The 22,793-nt window shown below is 62.0% G+C and overlaps 1 protein-coding gene and 1 long non-coding RNA gene across 3 annotated transcripts; one reads left to right on the top strand and one right to left on the bottom strand.

Moving 5' to 3' along the window:
* Nucleotides 1–2,580: 2,580 nt before the first annotated feature.
* On the top strand, nt 2,581–22,082 carry GRK2 (G protein-coupled receptor kinase 2). Of its 2 annotated transcripts, none has more exons than XM_060607374.3 (21): nt 2,581–2,931; nt 13,206–13,282; nt 15,068–15,141; nt 15,254–15,355; nt 15,478–15,552; nt 15,678–15,739; nt 16,470–16,521; nt 16,796–16,887; nt 17,271–17,370; nt 17,465–17,543; nt 17,635–17,765; nt 18,054–18,148; nt 18,224–18,331; nt 18,531–18,597; nt 18,878–18,978; nt 19,521–19,587; nt 19,667–19,762; nt 19,987–20,149; nt 20,306–20,442; nt 20,553–20,666; nt 20,779–22,082. In XM_060607374.3, the coding sequence occupies exons 1-21, from the start codon at nt 2,819–2,821 to the stop codon at nt 20,941–20,943; spliced, it is 2,070 nt and encodes a 689-aa protein (XP_060463357.2). In that variant the 5' UTR covers nt 2,581–2,818; the 3' UTR covers nt 20,944–22,082. The 2 variants fall into 2 exon arrangements, with proteins under 2 accessions (XP_060463357.2, XP_060463358.2); XM_060607375.3 differs by lacking the exon at nt 2,581–2,931 and adding an exon at nt 3,590–4,983.
* LOC132662079 (uncharacterized) lies at nt 9,107–13,209 on the bottom strand. The gene is made up of 2 exons (XR_009602513.3): nt 11,965–13,209; nt 9,107–11,207 (listed from the first exon to the last, which is right to left on the bottom strand). It is a non-coding gene; the product is annotated as an uncharacterized LOC132662079 (long non-coding RNA).
* Nucleotides 22,083–22,793: the final 711 nt, after the last annotated feature.

The raw sequence follows: 22,793 nt of genomic DNA, 5'->3' as shown, positions 1-22,793 counted from the left end.
AAGATGAACTAGGAGCATCAGTTACACTTGGAGACTGTATGTACGTTGTTTTTTCTTTTTTCCGTCAGCATATCCAACATCAGGATGCCTTTTCCAATTGATACAAACATTTAATAAAGCTTCACCCTCCCACCCCCTTCAAAAACTTGATACATTTTGCAATTGATGATGTTTTCAAATCAAGGAAATAGGTGCTAAGAACACAATTGGAGATGTACACAGTTTGGGGTCAGGGAGGCCGGAGGAGGTGGGTCTTTTCTTAAAAGGATGCGCAGGAGTCGGCCAGGGAAGAAGGCCCACAGAGCGCTTCTGGACACGGGAAAGAACAATGGCACAAAGGTGAGAACGGGCGGGTGGGCAGGTGCAGAGAATGGTGGCAGTACAAGCAGGAGAGGGGGGCAGGGTCCAGTCATCCCCGTTCCTTGACTTAAGGAACTTGCTCACCTGATCTGCTTTGAGTAGAGGTGGGGGGGGGGGGGTTGCCTAGAGCACCCAACCCCCATCCGCCACTCTCAGCAGATCCCAAAGTCCTTAGTAACTCCATCAGGTCTAGATTTGGGAGAGGCGTCTCTGGTCAGGGCCTGCATCAGGGTAGCAGCCATGGGGATCCTGAGAAGGGGACAAGTTTAAGAAGATTCTCAGGCCAGGGGCGCCTGGGTGGCTCAGTCGGTTAAGCGTCCGACTTCGGCTCAGGTCATGATCTCACGGTTCTTGGGTTCAAGCCCCGCGTCGGGCTCTGTGCCGACAGCTCAGAGCCTGGAGCCTGCTTTGGATTCTGTGTCTCCCTCTCTCTCTGCTCCTCCCCCACTCATGCTCTGTCTCTCTCTCAAAAATAAATAAACATTAAAAAAATAAAAAAAGAAGAAGAAGATGATGATTCTCAGGCCAGACAAGAGAGTGTGGCGAGAGACTCGGCCAGGGGACGAGGGAGTTGTTGAGGATGATGATACCTGGAGTTCTGACTCGGGGACCTGGGTGGATGGTAGTGTTGCCCACTGAGAAGGGACCTTGCTATTCCTGAGGTGCTCTGGTGCTGATCTCAGACGGTAGCCTAAGAAATGCACAGAGAGGGGCTGAGGGGGCTCTGCTTTGCCAGAGGGTTCTGGTTACTGGCCTGAGGTTCATAAACTGGCATGAGGCAGGCTTGAGTCCCATGTGCCTGGGGACTAGGAAGGGATCTTGTCACCTTGGAAAACAGAGAGAGGCTCTATAGAGATAGAGGGCGCTGCTTTGAGACACATGGACCTTCCTTCCCCACCCTGAGTGTTCTCAGTACAGTGAATTTCCCTTACCAGGCACCACTGAGACTCCTGTGTCCTCCTAGGCCGAGAGAGGTTTGATCCCACGTTGTAGAATCATGATGATTCCATTAGATTCCATAGATGGGATGGGGTGCAGGCCAAGCACAAGCTGGTCCAGGGAGGGTGGAGGTTGGTGCAGGGTCCTTTATCCTCAGTGGAAATCCTTGGTCAAGAGTTGGGTCTAGAACAGAAGGGGTGGGGACTGGAGCTAGCGTAGACCTGGAGCCTGACTGCGCTTGTCAAGTCCCAAGTTCATGGTGACCTGTTAAGTGTTCTAGGTCTAGATTGGGTCCCTGGTTGCATTGGATGTCCTGGTCCTGGGTCCATGTTGACAGTGAGTTGTTGCTGTTACTTTGTTTTGTTTGTTTGTTTGTTTGTTTGTTTTGAAAGAGAGAGAGAGAGAACAGAGGGAAAGGGAGAGAGAGAATCTTAAGCAGGCTCCACACCCAGCTCAGAGCCCCATGCGGGACTCAGTCTCACAACCGTAAGATCATGACCTGAGCCGAAATCAAGAGTAGGACGCTTAACCCACTGAGCCACCCAGGCACTCCCATGTTCAGAGTTCTTGATATTGGGTCTGGGTCTGGGGTTCGAATCAAGGTTGGAGTTAGTAACCAGGATGGGACCAGTGTTTGAGATCATGGTCCTAACACTATATCTGGGGTCCTGGGGAGGGGGGGGTCTGGGGTCAGTGTCAAGGTCTGGGTGTGGAGAGAGCCACAGGGCTGTGATCTCGGGTCACAGAGTCTAATGCAGTGGTCTAAGGCAGTGGTCCGAGGTCCAGTCCTGGGGTCCTGCTTGGAGGCCGGGCTCGGGAATGTCGTCCAGGACTAATATCAGGTCAGACACTTCCACCAAGATCCAGAAGTCAGCGGTTACGTCCAGCGTCTGAGGTCCAAGTCCTCGAGATCATGTTCTGAGGTGCCAGTCTGGCGTGAGGGCCACGGTCTGTTGTGGATTCTGAGGTCCGAGTTAGGATCCGAGCTGTGGTCAAGGGGTGGGTCCGGGGTCTTCTTCGGTCCCGGGTCCCGCGGCGAGTTCCAGGTCTGGGGTCAAGGGCCACGGCCCAGGCCCGGGGCGGGGTCAGGGTCGGGTCTGGGAAGGAGTCCGCGCGGCCAAGGGGGGTCAGGCTCGGGCCAGCCCGCGCGGCCTCCAGGGGGCGCCGCCGCCCGCCCGCCCGCCCGGCCCCTCGCGGGCTCGCTGGCGCTGTGCGCGGCAGGCGGGGCCGGAGGCGGCGGCGGCTCCGGGGCGCGGGCGGCGGCGGTGGCGGCGGCGGCGGCGGCGGCGGCGGCGGCCCGACTGCAGTCCCGGCGGGAGCGGAGCGAGCCGGGGCCGGGCCCGAGCCGGCGCCATGGGGCGGCGCCGCCTGTGAGCCGCGGCGAGCGGAGCCGCGGGCGCCGAGCGGGGCCAGGCGGGCGGCGGCGCCCGAGGCCGACGGAGCGGCCGGGCCGGGGCCGAGCGCGCCGAGCGGAGCGGAGCCGAGCCGAGCGGCGGGAGAGGCCGCCGCCGCCGCCAAGATGGCGGACCTGGAGGCGGTGCTGGCCGATGTGAGCTACCTGATGGCCATGGAGAAGAGCAAGGCCACGCCGGCCGCGCGCGCCAGCAAGAAGATCCTGCTGCCCGAACCCAGGTGAGGCGGCCGCCGGCCGGGCCCGCTCCCCGAACCCGGAGCCCGCGCGGCCCCAGACCACCCCGCCGCTGGCCCCTGAACCACCCCCCCCACCCCACCCCAGTGCCCCGTGCCCCGGCCACCGCTCGGGGCTCGGCCACCCCGACCCGACCCCGCGGCCCCAGGCCCAGTGCACCTGAACCCGGGGCTTCCCGGCCCCGCCGGCTCCCGGGGCCGCGCAGTGCCCCCTGCCCCACTGCCTCCCTTCCCTTCGTACACGCTGCCTGCCCTCGCCCCCGGCGGCCCCGCGCTCCTGCCTTCTCCCACAGGGGCCCCGTGCTGCCCTTCATGCCCCTCCCGGCAGCCCCTGGTCCCCGTGGGGTCCCCTCCTCTACCTGCCACCGGCCACCTGGCCTGACTACATCCCCCATCCCTTAGCTTTCCCGACTCCCGGCACCCCGCCTTGGGGCTGCAGCACCCCCACTCCTAGCCCCCTCTCTCTGGTCGACACTTGCGTGAGGTTTTGCGGGAGGTTTTGCGGGAGGTTTTGCGGGAGGCGGCAAGTCTTCCTGGTCTTCCCCCACCCATCGGGAGGGTCACTGGCTTGGGGTAGGGTTTAAGAGTGCTTTGGGGGCCGGGGTGGTGGTGGGGGGGGGGAGCAGGGTGTGGCGCGCGTGCCCCAGCCCAGCGGGGGAGACACCCGCCGCCCCTCTCCCCTCCGATGCCTCCTCTGGCGGCCCTGCGTGTGGTGTCCCGTGGCTGCTGTTTGCCAGAGGATATCCCGGCACCTCTGCAGCAGCTGGACCACGGCTGCCGCCTCTCCGTGAGACTATTGATGTCACCGCACCCGGTATCAAAGTTGAAACTGTTCAGGATGTAGGCACGTTCTCTTCAGGATATGGACCGTTGCTGAGGTTTGGCCAGCATTTTATGGCTTCTAGAGTGTTTTCCCCTTGCGTGAGCCGCACTGCAACCTGTCAGCAGGTAGGACAGGTACAGTTTTGTCTCCACCGCACGGGTGGGGGAGCAGAAGCCCCGGAGGTGAGCGGCTCGCCCTGTGTCACAGGTAGTCCCGGCTGGCCCCTCGCCACCAGATCGGGGCTTCTGGCTTCCACGTCCACGTCATGGCTACTGCTCAGGCCTGAGCCGGGGCCTGGCTGTTCTGCATCTGCGACAGCTGTGTGCCCACCATGATTGCTCATGCCTGAGAGCTGGCATGCTGGAAGCCTGGCTGGCCTGGGAACCTGGGCCTGTCCTAGCTGTCATGTGACTTTGGGCAAGTCCCTTCCCCTCCGCTTCTGGGCCTCGGTTTTCTCATCTGTGAAATGTGGGTAGCGTGAAATAAGGGTTGTGACCCCGTGGCGTCCTAAGCCTTTGAAGCAGAGCGCAAAGCTGTGGGGAGTGCCTTGGCTACCTCTCCAGCACCCTTCTCTGTGCCCTGTTCACTGGGTTTCGGATTGACTGAACACCAGGCCTGGGAGAGGAAAATTGGTCTGCATTTTGAAAAGGCCGTTAGGGCCCGTTTTTTCTAAGACATTTGCAATCAGATTTCTCAAAACAGGAACCAGGCTGACTGTCAGCTGGGGGCTGTCCAGGGAGCAGCGACAGTTAGAACAAAAATGAGTTCAGAAATGACAAAGCCACGAGGGAGGAAATGGGGGGGAGTCAGCCCCTGGGGTTCACAACGGCTCTCCTTGGTGGCTGCGGCCTCGAGACCCTCCTGCAGGTTGGGGCTCTGCAAAGTGTCAGGCAGAACCTTTTCTGGAACTCTCTGTGTTTGGGTAATCTCTCCCCAGAATGCATTGCTCCCGATGGGGCCCCGCCTTGGGTTGGCCCTGCAGGTGTTAGAACCCTGAGAAACGAGATGTTCCTCTTTTCCTGTCCCCTTTACCATCTGTGGTAGTGACGGTGCTGATAGGAACGATGGTGGAAATTACAACAATTTATTATTTATTATGACATCTGTCATCTCAGTTGATCCAAAAACCAACCTGTGAAGTTGGCACGGCCATGCCTCACATGTAAGCGGTTGCTCAGGAAATATCAGGACCGGGTGATGTCTGGAACCAGGCTGTGAGTTTTAGGGGAACAGCAGGAGACCAAGACCCAGGTGTCATGGCTTCTCACAGGGGGTCGCCATCCAGCAGCACAGCGTTGGACAGATGCACCACCGCCGTGAGATGGATAGAGGCCCTCGCAGCGCCCGTCGGTGACCTGAGGCCAGGCCTCTCCTAACGGAGGACATGCCAGCCTTTGCTTTTATGCTTCGCACACCTGGTGGGTCGGATGCCTCCTGCCCTGGAAGGTCACGAGGACTGTGTCTTACATTTGCCTAGCGCTTCCCAGTTTGCAAGCTAGCTTTTACTCCAGCTGATTCTTTCCACAACTGTGGGAGAGCAGGGCCCCGAAGGTGGTATTCTCCCGTTTAATATTTGAAGCAACTGAGGCCCGGGAAGGGGAGGAGACTTAGTCCCAGGGGCGAGCTGGAATTTGAACTCAGGTCTCCGGACCCCCTGCTGTGCTTCATTTCCTCCACACAGCGCTGTGCCCCTGCTGCTCTCCCGTCTGGCACCCCTCATCTGGGTCGCCGTGGTCTGGGGGTTGGCCTGGAAGCAGCGGGACACAAGGCCCGGCCCCTGCCCCGTCATCTGGGACAGAATGGAGCCGCTCTGACAAAGCTAGGACGCGGAAGAGGCAGCTCCTGCCTGGGGTCACGTCTTCCCCTCACCCACAAGGTCAGGGTCGGGAAGAATGGCCGTGGTTCGTCCATGACGAGATGCCATTTGGAGACGTTCCCACCTTGGGGTGGTCCGTCTTGGCAGCCTGCCTGCAGCTGGTGCCCAGGTTGTGGCTTGGCCGGGAGCTGGGGCTGGCATCAGCTCTGACTCGTCAGGGCTAGGAACAGGAGCTGTTGGGCAGGCACAGTGCCACTTTGAGTTGGCACAGGGTCCTCCCCTTCTGTCACCCTATAGAATCCGAGGGAACAGACCCATTTCTCGACCTCCTCATGGAAGGAGGCAGTGTTGTGTAGCCGGGAGACAGGAGACCCGGCTTGTGATCCTGCTGCGATCCCAGCATGTCCCTTTTCCTGACTGCACCTGTCTCCGTGTCCCCTTCAGTAAAGCCAGGGCCCGCCCCCCAGGGATGACCTCGCAGTGCTCCTTCAGCCCTCGGGCCTGTGGTCTGTGCTTCTCCCCGATGGAGCTGCTCTCCCTCCACCAGCAGCGGTCCTGTAATTACTGTCATTTGCTTAATATGACCACGGAGGCCGGGTGTAATTAATCTCTGGGCTCCTGGCTCAGGAGCCTCGCTCAGGCGGTCCCAGGAGATGCCCCTGCCCTCCCTGGTGACAGTGGCAGCCCCAGCAGCAGATTGTCGGAGCCGGGTGCCTCTTGCAGCCTCCCATTTTCTCAGCTCTTTCCTGGTCCCTCCCCCACCATGGATTTCCTCCTTCCTGCCCTTTTCTGGCTTCCCTGCCTCCCAGACCGGGCCACTCTTCCTCTGCTTCTTCGTTCCTGTTAACTCTTTGCCTCCAGGACTTCCTGCCCACGATTTGTATGGGGGGGGGGGGCAGGGAAGGGGTGCAGGGGAAGCTTTCCTCCCTTCCTCCTCCACTTCTCCATCACCAGCAAAACGCTGTTTATTTCCAGCCTTTGTCCCTCACCCAGAACTTTCTACTCCAGCGGTAGCTCTCCTCCTCACTCCCACACCCCGCCAAACAAGGTGATCTTTTCAGCAGTCATTCCCTCTGGGCCTTTGAAGCCCCTCCTTTGCTCAGGAGTGGGTCTCTGGGACGTCTGTTCCCACCTGCGCTCCTCTCCAGGCCATGGGGTTTCACATTTTTGCCATTAAGTTGCTTGCCCGCCCTCCCGCTGTTCCCTCAGTAAGTGGATTTGAAGGGAGCATGAGCATTATGGGTTGGAATCTGTGCAGGGGAATCTGGGCTCTGTCAAACCAGGAATAACGTGTCCTATTAATGCACGATCAATCCCTAGTAGTAAATTCCCGGTGACGTCAGGTGTAGGCACTCTGCAGCGGCGCTTCCTCCCCGCCCCGGGCACCCAGGGGCTGCGCGCGCACGGCTGGTGCTTCCAGGATATTCTGCTCCTGCCTCGGAGCAAACAGCCAACGCCAGGAGCACGTGAGAGTCTTTGAGGATCGCACAGCCTCCCTCACACCTGCCCCTTCCTCCTGTGGCCCCAAGGGGCCACTGTGCTCTGTTGGTCACATAAGACAGAGAGTTGTACTCAAGTTATCACTGATCTGTTTCAAGTAAGAGATACTGAAAATGACGTGTTTGGCTGCAGCTTTTTCTAAATAACATTCCTTCTCTGCATCTCTGCTGCCTCGAAGGGTAGCATCTGTGTTGGCAGAGGAGCAGGGTTTCAGAAGCGAGTTTTCTGGTGTAAAAGTGTTAGCAGCTCTGTCTCTGAGTGGGGCATTCTCTGACTCTGGAGGCCACCCAGGTCGGGGTGGACAGCCCCTTCCTGGGAACCACGGGCCACGGGGCCCCAGAACTTTGTTCTTGGTGCGTTTTAACATAATGGCAGTAAATTGCAGGGTGTGGTACTCAGGTCATGTTAGCATAGAAGCCGTGACATGTGACAAGGCCGCCAGAGAGCACCATCCCCCCCCCCCCCCCCCCCCCCCCGCACATCCCGCAAGGAGCCACGTCGTGGCCACCGCACTGACTGTTGGGAGCCTGGGTGGCTTGGGCGTTTGCGTGGGGGGGGGGGGGGTGCTTGTGTGCGTGCCACCTAGTGCGCGTCTTTTTCTCTTCCCTGGGCTTGGCCTTTCCGGGTGGCCTTCAGGGTTGGTCTTTCCCACTTGGTATGCGGCCCTGTTCTCGAGCTGAGGACACTGAGCCCCAGGGCAAGTCATTGAGAAATATTAATAAGAAGCCCCAGAGGACTTCCTCCTCCTGCTGCCACCTCAGTGCCAGGTTTCCTGGAAATGCCACAGAGGAGCCGCTGCCACGGCCACAGCCTCTGCTCCGCTGGCTTGTTCACTGTCCTCTCCCAGAGCGTGGCTATTCAAGGCGTGGCCGTGCCAGACCCACCAGGCCCTGCCGCCCCCGTGCCATCCTGCACCGTCCTGGGCTTTCGCAACTCTGGCATCCCGGTGACACCCCGGCCTGCCAGGTGCCAGCCGAAGCTGCACGTAGCCCGCCGGGCTCCCGGGAGAGATGCTACCCGCTGCCCACAGCACTGGCAGTGGACGGAGGGGGAGGCAGCCGGGGTACAAGTCCGGGGTCCTCTGCAGAGGTTGCAGGGGGAGGCCCCTGCCTGGCGAGTCGCCTTTTCTCGGGGAGAGTTGGACATTTTCTGGCTGCTGTCTCCATGTGGGATGCTGGGCAGGCCACTCAGCTTCTAGCCTAGATCTCCTCACCATCAAAACAAAACAAGCATGTCTGCCCCCAGCCCTTGCTGTCCCTCCTAGTCCGCACGAGCTGCCGTCTGTGACCCTGTGTGGGAGTCGTCTGTGAGGGCCAGGATCAGCCTCTGTGCCACAGAGCAAGGGACCTTGCCTTTCTTCTGAACCATGTGGTTCCAGAAGGCACCGGAAGTTCTCCCCCACAGCCCTCACCCCCTTCCTGCCTGCCTGCCGTCCTGTCACCCCTACCCACACTCGGGGCTGCGGGGGAGGACGCGCTCTCCCCCTCAGTGTCAGGCTTGGCCTGCTCCTGGGAGCAGCTGGGGCCAAAGCGAACAGCCCTGGCCGTAGGCCGCAGGGTCCGGCAGCTCCCTGCCAGACAGGGCAGGCCCTCCTGCCACGGGGCCCTTGCTGCTTCGTCAGGGGCTGGTATCAGGTTCTGCCCCCACCACCCCCCCCCCCCACCCCGGGTCCTCAGGCTGATGAGCATGAGTGTGTGAGGCTGGTCTGTGAGCCACTCACCTGGCCCCAGCCCTGGTCAGAGCTCGCCAGTCAGGAGGCCTGGCAGCAGGCGGCACCCTCTGAGGATGTGGGAGGGTGTGGGGCAAAGACCCAAACGAGACCAAACAGCTTATGATCATGTTCTAGAAGAGGTGCGGTCTGGGGGATCCCAGCGGGAGGGCTGCCTCCAGGAGGGGAGCTCTCACAGCAAGGCTGGCGTCTTAGGACAATTCTGCTGTGTCCTCTCAGGCTCTCTATTTTTTTATTTTATGTATTTATTTTATTTTTTTGAGAAATTTTTAAAAGTTTATTTATTTTGAGAGAGAGAGAGAGAGCGTGCATGCACACACACACACACACACACACACACACACGCATGAGGTGGGGAGGGGCAGAGAGAGAGAGGAAGAGAGAATCGCAAGCAGGCTCTGCACTGACAGTGCAGAGCTGGACTCGGGCCTCGATCTCACGAACCGTGAGATCATGACCTGAAACCAAACCAAGAGTCGGTTGCTTAACCGACTGAGCCACCCAGGCGCCCCCTCTCGGGCTTTTCACCTGGCCAGCGCGGTGGTGACAGTTCAGAAATTTGTTGACGTCCTCATTTCACAAGTGGGCCAACTGGACGGTTAAAGTCTGTGACTTGGCCTGGCCTCCTCCACGGAGGGGACTTGGGGAGAGCCGTTTGGAACTCAGGCGTGGGTGTCCCCCTGACCGCAAGAGCCAAGGCAGCCAGGGGCCCTTCCCCAGAGAGACTGAGAGCCTGAGGGTCCTTCTGGCGGGGAGGATGCAGGCGTCTGGCTCTCCTGACAACCCAGAGTTGATCGGGGAGCCACGTGCTCCTGTATATCGGACTTGTTGGCCTGGGTGGGGGCAGAAATGCTGCTCTGGGCTCGTCGCCACCCTAGACTCTGCCAGTATCAGGGAGCGGGTGTTGCAGATGAAGGTGACCCAGCCCAGGAGGCCACCACTGCTGCCCGTGCCAGCCTGTATTTGCCACCCGGCGGGAATGTGCCCCATAACACGTTTTTCTAAACTACAGGCTCCCTTGGCCACCAGCCCCATGAGAACAGACAGGAAACCCTAATGCTGTCGCTTTGGGGGCCTTCCATTCAAGGCTTTGCTCAGTCCAATCTTGTGTTTGGATGGGGGGGGGGGGTTGTTTATTTTATTTAGAAAACTTTTTTTTTTCTTTTTAAGGAAGAAAGTGAAGTGCTGTGGGCTGGGAAGAGAGGCGTCCCATGCAGCTCCAGAGGGGGGAGGCGGGGTCTGGCCACCGGTGCCCCACTTTCTGCTCTCTCCTGGGCTGACCCCACAGCAGAGCCGCCGGGAAGGGAGAAGGCTGGGCTGCAGGCTGGCTCCCTCGTCCACGGGCCCTCGGGGAGAGGGCATTTCCCTGGAGGGTCCGGTTCCCAGCCATTCTGGGGGTCACCGGGTCCTGTGATGGGAAGCGGGGGGTGTTCCCATCACGCTGCCTTCCCTAAGCTGCTGTCAGCCACGCTGGTTCCCAGGAAGCCAGTTTGGGGCTCAGGGGGGCTTCCCATCTGGACCTGAAGCATCTGGACATCATCCCTCTTGACTGCAACTGACCTCCATCTGACCACTCACCTCCGTGGGGGATTGACATTTTGTGATTCCCCCGCCCCCCACTTTGTTACCTTGTCCATCCCCTTCCATAGACCAAAATGTCCCCAAACACAGGATTTGGGTGCAGACATGGCGTGCCAAGAGCTGAGCCAAGGGGTGGTGAGGATCCAGCCTTCCTGTTCCACCTTACAGGTGAAATCCAGGCACTTGGCCCTTACGGAGCCCCAGGTTCCGAGCCCCTAACTCCTGGCTGCCTGGTCTCAAGACCCTGCCGGCCCTTCGCTGCCTTGCACTGGGCCCTGGCTGCTCTGCTGCACCCCAGCACGCCCCTGGCCTGCCCTCCTGTCCTCCAAAAAGGAGGTCCTAAGCTCTCCCTCACAGGAAATGAGGGGCTCTGGTCTCTGGGCTGCAGGCCCCAGGGCAGGTGTCTCTAGTTTCTGCCGTGTGTGAGCACAGAGCGGGCCTTGGAATCAGGCCTCGCCTCCCGAGTGCCTGTGAGTCTCTGTGGGTCCCCTGGGGCTGGGGAGATGTGTTCTTGGTGGTGGCTGGTGGAAGTGAGCTGGCGTGTGACAGTCGGGAGGGGAGACGGTGGCGGCCTGGGTGAGGACCACATCCTGGCCCCGGAGCCCCTGTCCACTGCAGAGGGCATCCTTGCTTTCCTGAGGGAACCAGCTCTGAAGTGGCCACCACTTCGGCGTGGGGCCACCAAGCCACTGGCCCTCAGCTGGGAGCTCCGCTCTCGTTGGTTGGAGTCGCAGGATAGGGACACGGGAGGGCTGTCCTGGTCATCAGCACCCTTCTTGCTGTTGGAGGAGGTCACGGCATCTTCCAGCCTTCTAGGGTGGGGAAGCAGAGGAGGGAGTCATTTAGATAGCTCTGAATTCTCCTATGTTATCTTGCGTGGCCTTTCCTTGTGTGGCTCAAACTCGAGCGGAAGCCTGGGGGGAGTGGAGCCTGGGCTTCCGCTCAGACCGTCTCAGAAGGAGAGTGCTGAGCAGAAAAGGGCAGGAGTCCCCCCGCCTCCGAGCACAGGCCCAGCGGCTGGGCAGCGTCCGTGGGCCACACTGGCCCTGCCTGGAACGTTCTCACCTCAGACACCTCTCTCGTGGGCCAGACCATTGCAGGCCTGGCCTGCCGTCCCGCTGGCCTGGTCAACTCCTCTGCCTGCCCGATGGCCCGAGCCTGCTCGCACCCAGCCCTGTTTCTTTCCCTTCTTACTGGCCGTCCCTCTAGTGTCTCACTACCCGGGCTTCCTCCTGTGGGGCCTCCAGCGGACTCCGCCTTCCCCGGCTGAGCTTCCCAAGCATCCCTAGCCGAGCTCCCTCCTGCCTGGGATAGCCTCTTGCTCACCTTGGCCGGGTCTTCCCCTGCTTGTCCCCACATCCACCCACCTGCCCTGGGCTTTGCCACCTGTTGACATCCTGTTTGCACGGAGGAACCCAGTGAAGTTCCTCCTCCACACAGCCTCTCGTGATGACCCAGAACACTCTTCCCTTCCTGAGTGGGTCCTGTCAGGCTTTGTCACACACTGTGTCATGTCTTAGAGCCACGCATGCGGAACTTTCCTGCCTGGAGGTCAGGGGTACGTGGTACCTTCCAGTAGAAAATGGCAGCAGACCCTGGTGACCCGCGCTGGGCTCCAAGAGGGATGCAGGGCCACAGAGCCCAGACTTTCTCATTCTGGTCCTCACCAGCTGCGACGTCTTTTGTCGGTGGACTGCCGGTGGCCCCACATATCCTAAGGGCCTTGTGAGCATTGCCTGGGCTCAGGTGTGACTGCGCAGCTTGGTCCCCGGTACAGGCAGCTAAGAGTGTTCCTCAGGAGCCTGAGCCAGTGGAGGCGTGACAGGCAGGCTGGCAGGGCTGGTGTACAGGTGACCCAGGAGCGGGGAGGAGGGGACGGCAAGGTCTGTCTCGGGCACAAAGGATAGCCCCGTGTCGCTTGCCCAGACAGCCCTTGGTGTTGAAGGTGAGCTTTCCGGGTGGGGACCGTTGGGTTGGGCTTTCCATGGTCACAACGGCCAGCCTCTCCCTTGCTGCCCTCCCAAGCAACCCAGGGACAGAGGGGCATGTTTCTAATTCAGATGTTAGGAACACAGGAGCTGGGGCTTGGTTTTTGTTTCGTCTTGCTATTACTGTGTAAAAAACCTGAGATATAATTCACATAACATAAAATTCATCATTTTAAAGAGTGCGGCCCAGTGGGTTTTAGTACAACTCTCAACCTACCTAATTGGGCAGCTCTCACCCTAATTCCAGAACATTTCCATCACCCCCAAGAAGAAACCCCCTACCTGTTGGCAGTCACTCCTCTTCTGTGCCCCAGCCCCTGGCACCCACTAATCTGCTCTCTGTCTCTGTAGATTTGCCTGTTCTGGACATGCGACGTAAGTGGCGTCATAGAACTGGGGGCCTTTTGTGACTCTCTTTTATCGTTTCGCTGCGTGCTAGGGTTCACCCATGTCGTAGCATTTCCGTGTATCAGTGCTTTGTCCCACCTTATGGCCGAGCAGTATTCCGTGGTAAGGATAGGCCCCATTTTGGTTACCCATCATCTGCTGATGGTGAGGCCCGGCTTTTGAGGTTTGGCCAGGTTCCCGAAGCCAGCATGAGGCAGTACTGGGACCGGACTTCTGAGCAGCCACCTGCTGGCCACCCTAGCTTTTGGGGACAGAGCCCAGGTGGGCAGGCCCGGACTGGCAGTTTGCCTTCTTGGAGGGAACAGTGACATTCTGGATCCCGGGGGGAAGAGGCAGGGCCAGCAGGCCTGGCAGGAGCCCCGGGGGCTCCGGCTCACTGAGGGCACCCCCCCCCCCCCCCCCGCTGTCTTTCAGCATCCGAAGCGTCATGCAGAAGTACCTGGAAGACCGGGGCGAGGTGACCTTTGAGAAGATCTTCTCCCAGAAGCTGGGTGAGTACGAGGTCTGCCAGCCCCAAGGACTTCCCGCCACCGTCCAGCTGCCCCGGGCCTGGGGCGAGGGGGCAGGAGGACCCTGAGGCCGCTCTCCTGCCCCCACCCCAGCCGGCTGGCCTCTGTTCCCTCCCTGGAGGTCTGGCCTCCCATCTGATGGGGCAGGGTTGGGTTGTGACGGGAGCGTCCCCCCCGGGATGGTGACCCACTGTGCCTCCCAGCCCCTGGCGGTCAGCCCTGGGAGCCCCGTGAAGGGGGTGGGGGCCCAGCAGTCTTCCAGGGCGGCCGGGGAAGTTCCTCCTTTGGGTTTTTGTTTTTGAGAGTTGCAGCTTCCCCTTGGCGCAGGCACAGCTGCTGCGGGGCCGTTGGTAGAGCTGACAGGAAGGGGCGGGGCCCTTCCTGTGGCGCCTGCCGAGCTGTGGTCTCCCGCCCCCGCCCCCATGGGCCCTCTTTGAGAGCAACCTGCTTCAGCGGCCCCTCGAGCCTCCTCCTCCTCCAGTGCCCTGGTTTTACAGTGCCGCTGCTGCAGCACTGGCCCACGGGGCGAGGTTGGGTTGGGGTGGTTCCCGGGAAGCAGGCTTCAGGCACACACAGCTCTGGTTCGGCCTTCCCGAGAGGATAGCAGGATCTCAGCTCTGAAGTGGGAGTGGCCTGGCCTGGCCTGGCAGGACCAGGCACTGGAAGTCAGTGTTGGGGAGCCAGTGCGTCAAAAAGCACAGCTTGGGTCGGCCCCCTGCCTGTGCTGTGTGACCTTGGGCGCGTGGCTTTACCTCTCTGAGCCTGTTGGTGTCCTCACCTAGGAATTAGGACTCAGAAGCCTTGCTGCCCGGGACTGTTGGAAGGCCAGATGAGTTGGCCTCAGTGAAAGCCCCTTGCCCACTGGGAAACCCAGGTCACGAGTGACTCGAAGGCCAGGCCGCCTTTACCAGGAGTGACGGCTGTGTGCTGTGCCGGAGGTGTCCAGGCAGTGCCCCCAAAGAGGCATGGAAGCTATCTAGTGCGAGGCTGGTCACCCATGTCAGGCTGGAGGGAATGGGGACTGCCCTTACTTCCCCCTTGCTCTCCAGGGCTGCTCTGGGGCCGGGCCTCGGGCCCCCATTCCCTGGGAGGGGTGAGGCCTGGGAGCCCTTCCCATAGCTTGTCCCGCCTCTTACTTTCCCCAGTGGCCTCGTGCCCTTCGAGGCCCCACCCCCTGGCCTGTCTTTCCCAGCGCCTCCCAGCGGGTAGTAGAGCCGAACCTTCTACTGACAGGCCTCCGCCGGTGGCCCACCTGACAGGCCTCCGCCGGTGTGTTTCTGCAGCTGTTCCTCAGGGCTGCTGTGAGAATCGGCCAGATACAGCGGGGGCACGATATGGGGCGTCCAGGGAGAGGGACGTGGGTCCCTTGGGAGGCTGCCCTCCTCCTGCCCGCCATGCTCTGGCCTGACCCAGGTGGCTCTGCACCCACACAGCCCGCGCAGTGGGGTGCGGTGCAGGCCCTAGACGGCAGGGAGAGGGCGGGGAGCCGGAGTCAGCCTCTGCTTCGCCAGAGCGCCCGGAGCACCCATCACATTCCAGCTGACATCTGGGGTTCTGGGAGACGGGCACCCCTCAACCCGAAACTGAGAATCTTCAGCTGATGACAGCTTTGGGGGCCGCCTCGTCCTGTCCCTGCCTGGGGCAGAGACCACCTCGGCTGCCTCCTTGGCCAGTTCTGCCCAGGGAGCCCCAAGCCCACGCCGCCCGCCCTGATGGGAAGGCCAGAGAGGGGCGTGGCCCCGTGTGACCCAACACACTTGCTTTCAGGGTACCTGCTCTTCCGAGACTTCTGCCTGAAACACCTAGAGGAGGCCAAGCCGTTGGTGGAGTTCTATGAGGAGGTGAGGCCCCTGCTGCCTGCAGAGAGGGGAGAAGGTTGGGCTGCTTTCATTCAGTCTCTAAGATGCCTGCTATTGGTGCCTCTGTGTCACCCGTGGGGATCTTGTCCTCTAGATCAAGAAATACGAGAAGCTGGAGACAGAGGAGGAGCGCTTGGCTCGCAGCCGGGAGGTCTTCGACACCTACATCATGAAGGAGCTGCTGGCCTGCTCACACGTGAGTGCCGCGGCCAGCCCGTCCCTAGGTCTAGACCCCAGCGCCGGCCCAGAGCGGCCTGGGGTGTGGGCAGGGATGCAGGGGCCCTGCAGAGGATTCACAGCCACCTCTGTCTTCTGCAGTCCTTCTCGAAAAGTGCCACTGAGCACGTCCAGGGCCACCTGGTGAAGAAGCAGGTTCCTCCGGATCTCTTCCAGGTGCGTGCTGGGCTTATCCCCGCTGCCTCCCTGCCCAGCCAGGGGCACCCTGGGACCGTTGAGGTCACGGAGCCTGGCCGGCTCCCAGTCTGGCTCAGTCACCAACCTCCAGCTTCTCCCCTTAGCCATACATTGAAGAGATTTGTCAGAACCTCCGAGGGGATGTGTTCCAGAAATTCATCGAGAGGTGAGAGCAGAGCATATGCGGGAGGGGCAGGGGAGGAAGAGGCAGCTCTGAGAAGGGGTGTGGATGGTGTGGAGGAGAGAATCCAGGCAGGCGGGTGCCTGGGCCCCGCCAACGGCCCCATGCAGGGACTCCTGAGAAGTGGGACAGGCTCCTAGCCACCACCTCCTCCACAGTCCCACCCTGTCCTTCTTAGTGCCAGGCATCTCCGAGCCCCAGGGGATTCTCCGGGGTGTGAAGGACCACCTAAGTGTCATTCCTCCTCATGGACTGTTGAGCACCTTGCTGGGCCCATCTATGCTGAGAAGCGTCAGGGTGGCACAAAAGGACACACCGTCCTCTTCTGTGGCCCCCGTGGCCAGAGCTGGCCTGGTGGGTGGGAGTTGCAGGCAGATTTCAGCATAATGTGAGCAACAGCTTTCTTAGGGTCCCAGCTGCCAGGCAACGGAGGGGGAGTGTCACAGGGGTGAGTGCTGCGTCACTAGAGGTGTACAAGCAGGGATGAGATGAGCATTGTCAGCGATACAGTGGGAGGAAGTCCAGGTCAGACCGGAGGTCCTCTTTTCTAAGCTTATCTGAAACCCACTTGGGCCAGCGCTACTCCCGGGAGTCCAGGAGAGGACAGCTGAGGTTCGGGACCCCAGACAATGGCAGTGGTGTGGGGTAGGCTCGCACCCAGCATCATTTTGCCCACTTTCTGAAGTTCATCTGAGCCCTGGTTCTTCTCTTACAGCGATAAATTCACACGATTTTGCCAGTGGAAGAATGTGGAGCTCAACATCCATGTGAGTGGGCCGGGTGGGCATGGAAGACTGCTCCCTCCCTTCCACCCTTCCCAGGGAGCTGGGCACCGAAGCTCGGCCAGGGCTGGGCGGGTCAGGGGAGCCTGCCCTTCAGCCCCCAGGGCGGTGGCTGTGGGCTCGGTGCCAGGATCCCAGTGAGGGTGGCTCAGGGCAGGTAAGTGCATGGCGAGGGGGGTCCCGGGCCTGGGACTGGCCCCCCCGCTGCCTGGGTGTCTCTGCCCTGGGTGCTCTGACCCTGCTTGTTGCCGCCCCACAGCTGACCATGAACGACTTCAGCGTGCACCGCATCATCGGACGAGGGGGCTTCGGCGAGGTCTATGGGTGCCGGAAGGCCGACACGGGCAAGATGTGAGCGCCAGCTCAGCCGGTGTCGAGTGGGATGCCTGAGGGAGGGGAGGGCCCCCTGGGGGTGTGCATGGAAGAGCCGTGAGGGGATCGGGGCCCCCAGGTCCTACGCGGGCCGGTCTCTGCAGAGGCTACTGTCTCCCCCCTTTCCGTGTTGGTGCTGCCGCCCCCCACAGGCCCCCAGAGGCCCCGCCTCACCAGTACTCTCTCCTGCCTTCTGTCTTGCCTCGTCTCAGTGTCCAGTTCTCACCGCAAGAGCCCTGAGGGCTTGCCCCCCCCGCCCCGCCCCCCATGGACCGCCCCCCCAGTCACAGCCCTGGGCTCTGCGCTGAAGGTGCGTGTGGACTGACTGACCAGCCAGCGCCCCCCGCCCCCCTTCCCACCAGGTACGCCATGAAGTGTCTGGATAAGAAGCGCATCAAGATGAAGCAGGGGGAGACCCTGGCCCTGAACGAGCGCATCATGCTGTCCCTCGTCAGCACTGGGGTGAGCCAGGAGGGCCCGGGCGGGTCACTGCAGCAGCCTCAGGTCCCGGAACCGTGCGCGGCCTCTGCTGACCTGGCCTCCCATGCCCTCCCAGGACTGCCCGTTCATCGTGTGCATGTCGTACGCATTCCACACGCCGGACAAGCTCAGCTTCATCCTCGATCTCATGAACGGTGAGTGCGCGGCCTGGCCCCCCCGGTGGGCCGCGGGGCTGGGGGCTGGGACGGGCAGCTGAGCGCCACCCTGCGGGGCTGCCTCCCTCAGGCGGGGACCTGCACTACCACCTGTCCCAGCACGGGGTTTTCTCCGAGGCCGACATGCGCTTCTACGCGGCCGAGATCATCCTGGGCCTGGAGCACATGCACAACCGCTTCGTTGTCTATCGGGACCTGAAGGTGAGGCTCTGCCCCCCCCTCCCCTCCGCGCCACTGGCCCGCCTGGCCCACAGCGGTGGCATTCTGGGACAGAGTCGGCTGGCTGCTCCCTTCTTCACCGGCCCCCCTACCCAGCCATTTTCTGGACTCCAGTTGCAACTGGGGAAAGGAGGGGAAGACCCCACCCGGGGCCTTGTCCCTGGACACCCACAACACTCCAGGGTGAGGACAGTGACCTAGCTGGCCTCTTGCCTGGCCAGGCCCTGTCCTGAGTCACCCTTGAGGCTGCTCACTGGGCTTCCCCCACAGCCAGCCAACATCCTTCTGGACGAGCACGGTCACGTGCGCATCTCAGACCTCGGCCTGGCCTGCGACTTCTCCAAGAAGAAGCCCCACGCCAGCGTGTGAGTGCCCGGCCCCCCCACTCTCCCTTCCCGCACCCTCCGCCAGACCCTCTCATGGCCTCCTTGCTCCCACAGGGGCACCCACGGGTACATGGCCCCTGAGGTCCTGCAGAAGGGCGTGGCCTACGATAGCAGCGCTGACTGGTTCTCCCTGGGCTGCATGCTTTTCAAGTTGCTGCGGGGGTGAGTGGGCCCTCCCCGGCCGGCGGGTGGGACGGGACAGGGAAGAGCTCATCCCTAGTCCAGGTAGGTGTCTAGGGGAGGGGGGCTACAGCTGCCTGGGTGTCAGGGCGGCACCATCCCTGGCTTTGGATGAGGATCATTGTCGCTCCCTGCCTCGGTTTCCCCATTCCTATCCTCTGACCTTGTGCTTCTTGCCCAGGCACAGCCCCTTTCGGCAGCACAAGACCAAAGATAAGCACGAGATTGACCGCATGACATTGACGATGGTGAGTGTAGGGAGGCTGGGTGGAGTCCATGGGGGGCGGTCACCGTGGGGATGGGGTCTCCTGTGCGTGTCAGGGTCATGGATTCTTGGTTCTCACCAAATAACAACAAACTTGGGCCACTCATCCTTACTCTGGCCTCCTGCCCCAGAGGCTTCCTATCCCTGTGTTGTCAGAAAAAATGTGCCCGTTGGGGCAAATGAGGAAGCTGGGCCCTGTCTTTCCCTGTGCCGGGGGCCAGGTCCCATCCTCGGACCCTGCCAGTGTCCACTCCTCCCCGCAGGCTGTGGAGCTGCCCGACTCCTTCTCCCCCGAGCTCCGTTCCTTGCTGGAGGGGCTGCTGCAGAGGGATGTCAACCGGAGACTGGGCTGCCTGGGTCGAGGGTGAGTGCCCGGGACCAGGGCCAACTGTCTCAGGCCCTCCCTCCCAGGCCCTGGGTATTTGGGCATGCTGCTAGGCTAGCCTGAGGATGAGGGCTGTGTCCCGTCACTGGAGCCCCCTCCTGGTGCCAGCCTCTTTTGAGGGGTTCACGGGTTGGGAGATGGCCAGCCCCATCCAGTGTTCTCAGGGGACGGGGCTGCCTGGCGCACAGCTGCCGGAGCTGCTGGGGGACCGGCTTCCAGAAGGGCCCCTGTAACAAACGCGGCGATGATAATGATGAGGGCAACAGCTTTTTGTGTTTATTAAGCATTTACTAAGTTGTTGGGCACGATGTCGCAAGACTTACAAATGTGAAAACTCCCAACGGCCCTATGATGTGGGAACCGTTCTCCCCATTTTCGAGATGAGGAAACAGGCTGAGGTTTAAGGAACCTTCCCGGGGTGGCAGAGCCAGAGAATGGCTGGCTGTAGCAGGAGTTAGCCTGGGCCACCTGCTCCGGCGCCCAGGCTTCGCCCCCGCCTGATGACCCACATCTCCCCACAGGGCCCAGGAGGTAAAGGAGAGCCCCTTCTTCCGCTCCTTGGACTGGCAGATGGTCTTCTTGCAGAAGGTACCAGCCTGGGGCAGGGCCAGGCGGGCGCCCTGTAGCCCCTGCCTGGTGCTGATGCCCCGCCTGTGCTCTGCTGCAGTACCCTCCCCCGCTGATCCCCCCTCGAGGGGAGGTGAACGCTGCTGACGCCTTCGACATTGGCTCCTTTGACGAGGAGGACACAAAAGGAATCAAGGTACCGGGCCCGGCCTGGCCTCTCACATGAGCCCTGATCCTGGCCTGCAGGGCTCTGTCAGCCGCTGGGCCTCAGGCTCCTCCTCCCCAAACGTGCCTGGGAGGGTGGGGGGCTGTGTGAGACCAGACCCCCCCCCCCCCCCCGCCCTCCCTGCCTGGGAGCCCTGGGGCTGGGCAGGCCTGTGGCTGATGGATGGATGTCCCTGCCCCGTCTACTCGCTGAAGTTGCTGGACAGTGACCAGGAACTCTACCGCAACTTCCCCCTCACCATCTCGGAGCGGTGGCAGCAGGAGGTGGCGGAGACGGTCTTCGACACCATCAATGCCGAGACCGACCGGCTGGAGGCCCGCAAGAAAACCAAAAACAAGCAGTTGGGCCACGAGGAAGGTGAGGGTTCGTAGCTGCCGTGGGCGCCCACCGGGCAGCTTGGAGATGAGAAATCGGCTCAGGCTTCGGAAGGCCACCGAGGCCAGCGGGTGGCCGAGCCCAGGATCCGGCCCCGGGCGGGCCGGGCTGAGCGCGCCTCTCACTCTCTCGCGGCAGACTACGCCCTGGGCAAGGACTGCATCATGCATGGCTACATGGCCAAGATGGGCAACCCCTTCCTGACGCAGTGGCAGAGGCGGTACTTCTACTTGTTCCCCAACCGGCTGGAGTGGCGGGGCGAGGGCGAGGCCCCGGTAAGGAGCGGGCCGGAGCCCACGGGCGCCGGAGGCGGGGTGAGTGCCTGGGCCGCCAGCCCGCGCCGCATCCTCACCGCCCCTGCCCGCCCCTCCCGCCCGCCCTGCAGCAGAGCCTGCTGACCATGGAGGAGATCCAGTCTGTGGAGGAGACGCAGATCAAGGAGCGGAAGTGCCTCCTTCTCAAGATCCGCGGCGGCAAACAGTTTGTGCTGCAGTGCGACGTGAGTGGGGCCAGGGGCCGGCGGCGGGGGGTGGGGCGGGCTGGGAAGGGAGCCTCGGGCACCCAGGCCCCCCCACCCCCACCCCCCGGCTGACGGCCCCGGGTGCCCGCAGAGCGACCCTGAGCTGGTGCAGTGGAAGAAGGAGCTTCGGGACGCGTACCGCGAGGCCCAGCAGCTGGTGCAGCGCGTGCCCAAGATGAAGAACAAGCCGCGCTCGCCCGTGGTGGAGCTGAGCAAGGTGCCGCTGGTCCAGCGCGGCAGTGCCAACGGCCTCTGACCCGCCCGCCTTTTATAAACCTCTAATTTATTTTGTCGAATTTTTATTATTTGTTTTCCCGCAAAGCGGAAAAGGTTTTATTTTGTAATTATTGTGATTTCCTGTGGCCCCAGCCTGGCCCAGCCCCCAGGGGGGGCCCGCTTGCCTTGGCTCCTGCTGCCACCGACCCAGCCACTGTCCGGCCGCCCTCAGCCCCGACCCTCCAGGGGCCTCCCCTCCCAGTGTCTTCCTGTGGGTGGGAGCAGGGGGCGGGGGGGGGGGGGGGAGCAGCAGCCCCTGCAGCCCTCCTGGCCCTTCTCCAGGGACGATGCCGCACCGCGTTGTGTCCCCTCAGGCTCTGTGCCCACAGCACAGCGGGGTGGCCCAGCGTCCCCCACCCCAGGGGAGGCCGCAGCACAGGGATACTACTTGAATTTTCCCACCGAAGCCCCTCCTGTGACAGGGGCACAGTCCTGCACTGTCCTGTCCTCCAGCCAGTCGGTGGAGGAGGGGCCCATTATCTCCCTGACCCCAGGGCCCGGCCACAGTGACTCGAGCTCTTGTGCCCCTGCCCAGGAAGAGCCCCTGTATCACTGGCCGCCTCCATTCCCACATTGCCTGGACACTGAGGGACTCTGGCATTGGCAGCAGGTGCGGCTGCCCTCCCTGCGGTCCCCCCCCTCCCTCCCCCGCCGAGCGCCCGGGCTCAGGGACCACAGAAAGGCAGCTGTGGGTTGTGTCACACTGGCCTAGCCTGGCCCTGAGGTCCCCCGCCCCCCCTGGGCTGGGCGAGGCCTCATCTGCCCGGGACCATAGGTGGCCAGCCTTGACGGGCCGGGCAGCATAGTGAGAGGGGCCAGGCGGGGCCAGCCCTCGCCACCCTGGGCTGGTCAGTGTGCCCCCCCCCCACCCCGGGCTGTCCAGCCCCATAGCCCCACGTCCCGTCAGTGCCACTGCCCACAGGGCGCCACCCCGCCCGCCGCATGCCCCCTTGTGCCAGTCGCGCTGCCGTGTGTGGTGTCGCGCCCCCTCCCCCTGGGGCTGGGTTGGTGCACCCTCCCTTCCCATCTACTCCCGGGGGCGCTCCTTTGCCGATTTTTGAATGTGATTTTAAAGAGTGAAAAATGAGACTATGCGTTTTTATAAAAAATGGTGCCTGACTTGACCGTGTCCGATTCTTTTGTGCCCAGTGACCATTTTCAGCCGCCGCTGGGCTAGGGCCTGAGGGGAGAGGGTATTGGTGGGGCCAGGTCCCCTCTGCTGCCACAGCGGGCATCAGGGCCAGCCTGCCTTGGCCCAGTCCCTCCCCGGGGTAGGGCGGGGGGCTCCACGCCTCCTCTCCCGCCCCACCGGCTCATCCTCCCACACAAGGGGAAGCAGGAAGAGGGGCTTGGTGTCCCATCTGGACTGATCGGCCGAGCACCTCAGCTCGCCAGGCATTGTGCTGAGGACACCCTTCGGGCAGTCAAGCACCTCTGCCCTTGGGGTCACGCAGTAGCCTCTGGGCCCTTAGACCGCTCTGGCTTTGGCCTTCCCTCTTGCCCCGCTGTGCAGCCCCCCAGTAGGGGTTCCTGCGGCCTGAGGGATTCCCTAGCATTTGGTCTCTACCCGGAGGCTCTGCTCAACCTCATTTTCCCCACATACTTGCCCTACAGGCCCCTGTGTGGTGATGCTGGTTGCTGCCCCTTGCGTGCTGGACTGTGCTGGGCAGGGCTGAGGGGCCCACAGCCAGAGCACAGCACGGCAGGTGGAGAAGGAAGGCTGCTGGGGGTAGAGGCTGAGACTTGGGAGGGAAAGGCCTTTGAGCTAGGCCTGCAGCACTGGGATGGGGTGTTGGGGAGGATGTTCCCGATGGAGGAAACGGCCAGGCA

Source organism: Panthera onca, chromosome D1 (genome assembly GCF_046562875.1).
Source record: "Panthera onca isolate mPanOnc1 chromosome D1, mPanOnc1 haplotype 2, whole genome shotgun sequence".
Lineage (NCBI taxonomy): Eukaryota > Metazoa > Chordata > Mammalia > Carnivora > Felidae > Panthera > Panthera onca.
The sequence above is the reverse complement of the archived record's forward strand: the minus strand, read 5'-3'. Positions and strand labels throughout refer to the sequence as shown.